General features: G+C 35.1%; 1 protein-coding gene across 1 annotated transcript in view; it reads right to left on the reverse strand.

The window, feature by feature from the left end:
* Window positions 1-5,633, reverse strand: part of SPATA5 (spermatogenesis associated 5) — a 520,157-nt gene that overhangs the window by 306,303 nt on the left and 208,221 nt on the right. Inside the window, exon 15 of the mRNA XM_006866265.1 lies at window positions 4,639-4,765. Coding sequence (XP_006866327.1) covers window positions 4,639-4,765 — 127 coding nt within the window. The remainder of the gene's footprint in view (window positions 1-4,638; window positions 4,766-5,633) is intronic.

Below are 5,633 nucleotides of genomic sequence, written 5' to 3' on the forward strand. Positions count from 1 at the left end.
TTCTCTAGATAGGTCTGGTTAGAGATGGGGATAAGATTCTTATGATTCAATTCTAATTGTTATCATGACTAATTTCAAATGTCACAACTATAAAGGTAGAAGTTTTGTAATAAAAACTTACAGTTAATCTTACAGTTCAGAAACAAAGAACCCTAGGACCATCAAGGGTGAAGAGCACAAGCAGAATGCGGAACCTTATCCAGAAAAGCATCGACACCAGAAATGGAGACAGGGAAAGGGGGAGTAACTGAGGACTCACGATTCATGGGAAGAGAGGGTCTAAGAGCTAGTGGCCAGGAGTCAGACTTACAGAATGTGTCCTTTGGTGGTGTAAATTATTATATATGCCTGGGTGTTTCAAAAAAAAAAGAGAAAAGAGCTAAAGTGAATAGAGAGAAATATGGTTAACTGATGGTACATGGAGGGGATTGTAATCATTGTGATGAAACACAATGTCATATGATTTGCTGAATGTAAAACTGAAGATCTGCACTGTAAACTTTCACTCAATGCACAATAAAAACTTAAAAGGGAGGAGGGAAGAGACTGCTTTTGGACAGGCTCTCTCTCTTGCCCTGGGGATCTTGCAACTGGCTCACTGCATCTGAATTCCAATCAGAGAACTTTCTGTCCATCATCTGACTTGATTCACCAGCTCCCACAGCCTCTTGCATCAACATTCTGTGCATCTGACCTGCCAATTTGGGTTCATAAACTCCTGAGATTACGTGCGCAAGAAGATGACTCAAGACTGACTGATCTCTGAACTATGAATTTGGGACTTCCTAGCTTCCACAATTGTGTGAGCAATTTCTTTTGACAATCGTGAGTTCTGTGAGAAGTTGCAGAATGTTGCAGAATCCTAGGACTTGAAAAAGGGACAAATGGTGACTGATATCAAAGATTATGGAGTGGTGCAACATGTCAGAAAAGTTGAACAGTTGCGATATTTTTAACCTCAAATTCATTATAGACCAGCCTGTATGGATTTTTCAAAAAGAATTTATTCATGCAGCTCAAATAAATAACGACTTTATTTCATGAACTACAGATTAAATTATCAATTCTAATAACTTAGAAGAGTAAATTGAAGACCAAGCTAATAAAAATACACCTTCATTTCAATATCTTTACTCTAGATGTCACATCTAAAAATTATGACTTAAAAAGTTAGATTTCTATTTTATTTTAAAGTAATTAAAGTATACATGTATACAGGTATATATATTTATACACATACGTATAACGGGGGGCTTCAAAAGTTCGTAAGAAAGTTATCAATGAATTACATTTTTCCATGAAATTTTTGACACCTTATCATATATATAAGCACATATGTATATAAACATATACCCATATATACAAAACACAAACATACACACACACATATATTTATATGCAAAGTCAGTTTGAACCGCAAGGTCGGTGGTTCAAGCTCACTAGTCGCTTCTTGGAAACCCTATACAAGGTTGCTATGAGTAGAAACCAACTAGACATCACTTAATAACAACAATACACACACACACATATATATGTATGTATGTATGTATATATACATGCTTGGGAGTCCTGGTGTAGCACTGTGGGTTAATGAGCTGGCCTGCAAGTCAGTTTGATCTTCAACGTCAGCAGTTCAAGCTCACCAGTCACTCCTCAGAAATCCTATACATCGTTGCTATGGTTCGGAACTGACTCGATGGCACTTAACAACAACAAAAACAACATGTTCATGCTTACAGTTCACTCTGAATAAAGTCTCTTGAAGCAAAGATTTATTTAAAAAAAGGTTTTAAAAATATCTATATTTAAAATATCTTTTGATCATCAGGTTTCTAAAACCAAGGCATTAAAGACCACATTTTATAAAAGATGAAAAACATAACTACAATTTGGGCAACATAGTTTCTAAATATTTCTCAAACTTCGTAATCTTAAGACTGCTGCTATTAAAGGAACATGACATCTGCCTTCTTTTTAGTTAAGTACTGTCAAGTCAGTTCCGAATCATAGTGACCCTGTATAGGGTTTCCAAGGTCCAGTGCTTGCCTTCCAATGCCACAGACTCATTAAGAAAGCAGTAAACAACATGAAATGTAAGAATCACTTCGATCCTTTCCATCTCTAACCTTTGGAGACAAATTCTTCTTAAGATCTGGTTAAGCATTACAAGATATCTTCAGGTTAAAGTATCCTAAAAGGAATGCAAGCTACTTACCATTAACTTTGGGGCTTCTGATTTATTCAACACAAGCTTGAAATATTCATTTGGACTGAAAATTTTGAGTGGCCCAAGAACAATTTGTAATACTTAGATTTATAAACTTCTCTAAGTTTTTGCACCTGGTATCACTGAAAACTGAGAGAGACTGTACTATAGCACAACAGTTGGGAGTTAATTTAGATTTTACAAAAAGAAAAGTAAAACAGATTAAAAATCAACAATTCTACTGTATCAAATAACAGATTTTAAAAGTGATTTGTACATAAAAAATGCATTCTTTAAAAAATAAATTTAAATTCATTTATTCTTTTTACTTCAAGGATTATATGTGCGATTTGAACAAATAAATATTTGAACAAAACAAGGAAGTGAGAGATACTGCGTTTGGAGAAAAATAGGTACATTAGAGGAAGAATGTTTCAAAGGGGCCAGACAACAATCAACCATATGATGTTTTAGGCACCACTGAGTTGGATCCGACCCATAGCGACCCTGTGTAGGGTTTTCAAGAAGTGACTAGTAAGCTTGAACCGCCAATCTTACAAATCAAACAGACTTTGCAGTCCAGCGCATTAACCCACAGAGCCACACCAGGACTGGTGGTGGTTATGTGCCATGGAGTCGGTTCCGACTCATAGCGACCCTGTACAGGGTTTCTGAGGCTGTAAATCGTTACAGGAGCAGAAAGCCTCATCTTTCTCCTGAGGAACTGCTGATAGTTTCAAACTTTGAGATTAGCAGCCCAATTTGTAACCACTATACTACCAAGCATATGATGTTGTTGTTGTTAAATGCCATTGAGTCGATTCCAACCCACAGCAACCCTGTATAGGGTTTCCAAAGAGTATCTGGTGAGCTTGAACCACCAATGTTCCAGTTCAAACAACCTTGCAGTCTGATAGGCAAGGGTAAAATAATCTCAAAGAGAGCTATAATTTGTTCCTTGTTCTGAGAGGAGAATCAACACATGGGTTTGGAAAAGAGGCTGAAGAATTCTTCTGGTATGTTTCAAATTTCCTTCAATGGGAACATCTCCGTCCCCCTCCACACAACAAACCAACCAAGCAACAAAAAACCCTATTCAAGCTGATTCTGGCTTATGTGGCCCTTGTGTTTCAGAGTAGAATTGTTACATAGGGTTTTCTTACTTGTAATATTTATGAAAGTATGCTAATCAAGTCTTTCTTCTACAGCATCAATGAATGTGAACACTATCTAGCTGCTGAGAGTGGTTCCCAGTTGACAGCCAGTAAGGAAATATGGGACCCACTCCTGCAACTACAAAGAAGTGAATTAAGTAACAACAATGTGAGCTTAATGAGGAAACAAACTCCTGACTAATGCAGTCCAAATGACACCATATTTTTATCCTTTAATGGAACCCTGAGCTGAAAAGTCAACCATAGGTATCTGCATTTCCTACAGAACTGTGATCTAATAACTGGGTGTTGTGCTAAACTGCTATATTTTTGATAGTTTGCTAACAGATATAAAAACTAATACAAACATTAATCAAACTAAGTCATGTAGTTTTATTCAGATGCCCTCAGAGAAGTTCTTAAGTCCTATTTCAAGATCATAGTGGACATACATTAGGAAACAAAGGAAAACCACTATTAGATTAGGTCATGTAAAAAGGAAACAATAAATTTTAATGGTGTAACCAAGAAACAACGGCATAAAAATACAATATATTCTTACCAGAAGACAGATTTTTCTTACGTCAGTATATTAAATAGTGGAATAAGAACATGTTCTACAGTCCATCTTTTTGATACATTTCAAATATACCCTGGCATTGGCCCTATATTCTACAAAGGCTCAGAATTCACTTAGCATCTTATAAAGTACTGCATCAGAAATGGAATGATCTACTAAAATTCAAAGCTTTTGTACCTGCATTTGAATAAAGAGTACTAATTATATATCAAAATGGGCTATGGCACAGCATTCCAAATACAATCAATTGACATTTCTAATCCAATTACTTTGAAAGCAACTGTTAGGTTACATCTTTTACAGTACTAACGAAAACTTGAGTCTCATTAATATCAAACAGCAAAAATTTAACTTATTACTCTGGACAAAAGTGTTGAAAATTTTTAAAGAATACGTCATATGAAACAAACAAGCAAACAAAAAACTGGAAATCTCATTTATGTAGAGAAATAGGTTGAAAGCTTGATGTAACAATAAGGAAAAGGAAATTGACAGTCATAAAATACTTTTATTATTACTAAATCATAAGCAGTAAACACAAGCAAAGTTTTATTTTGTTCTTTTCACAATCTTTAGTTTAAGATAGCTCAGCATCTTCTAAATAAAAAACTGATTAAAAAAAAAAAGCCTGATACAATCAAAGATCCAATTTTGATTTTAAAAATTTCTGAAGTTTCCAAATGTATATTCTGGCTTACCTTGTCTATCCTATCAGGGCGGTTAGTAGCTGCCAAAATGGTCACATCCTTTAGTTGTTCGATCCCATCCATTTCTGTTAAGAGCTGAGCCAAAACACGGTCGGCTACGTTCCCAGCACCTGAAGAACTAATTTATAAAAAATACAGTTTGAGATCTGCAAACCTACCCCAAAGTGCTGTATTTTTACTTTTTGAAAAGGTTATGTTGTTAATAAAAGAAAAATTATTTGTTTTAAAAATTAAAATTAATGTTTTGGAATTCATAAATTACTGGATTATTCTATTTAAGATAAACAGCCCAACCACAAAAAAACTACTCATTTCAAATAATTTCTTCTCTCCCACTATCACTGTTAATCATTATCTCTATAATACTGTAATCTAAATTAGTATAAAATGTAAAACCTCTGGAAAGCAAAATGAAGTTTATTTATCACGACTGTAGCAATAGACTGACAGAGAGCTGTCAGAAGTTTAAGCCAGATTCAGACGAAAACAGATTCAGAATGCTGGTATCTGGTGGATCTTGGTTGAAAGCAAAGAATATAAGAAAGATGTTTTATTGACTGCACAGATGCTTTAGATTGTATGGATCGTGAAAAGTTAAGGACAACTTGGTGGAGAATAAGTATGTCAGAACACTTAATTTGCTTATAAGGAACCTGTACATAGACCAAGAGGCGGTTGTTTGAACAGAACAAGGGAACAGTGAGTAGTTTAAAATTATGAAAAGTGTACACCAGGTTGTATTCTTTCACCATAATTACTCAACTGTAAACCCTGTAGAGGGTCACTATGGGTTGGAACAGACTTGACAGCACTTAACAACAACAACAACAAATGTTGAGCACATAGTTCAAGAAACTGGAATATACGAAGTAGAACATAGCACCCAGGACTGGAGGAAGATTCATTAACAACCTGCCATAGGCAGATGATACAACCTTACTTGCTAAAAGCAAAGAGGACTTTCTGAAATACTTATGGATAAAGAT

This window comes from Chrysochloris asiatica, unplaced genomic scaffold (assembly GCF_000296735.1).
Source record: "Chrysochloris asiatica unplaced genomic scaffold, ChrAsi1.0 scaffold00088, whole genome shotgun sequence".
NCBI lineage: Eukaryota > Metazoa > Chordata > Mammalia > Afrosoricida > Chrysochloridae > Chrysochloris > Chrysochloris asiatica.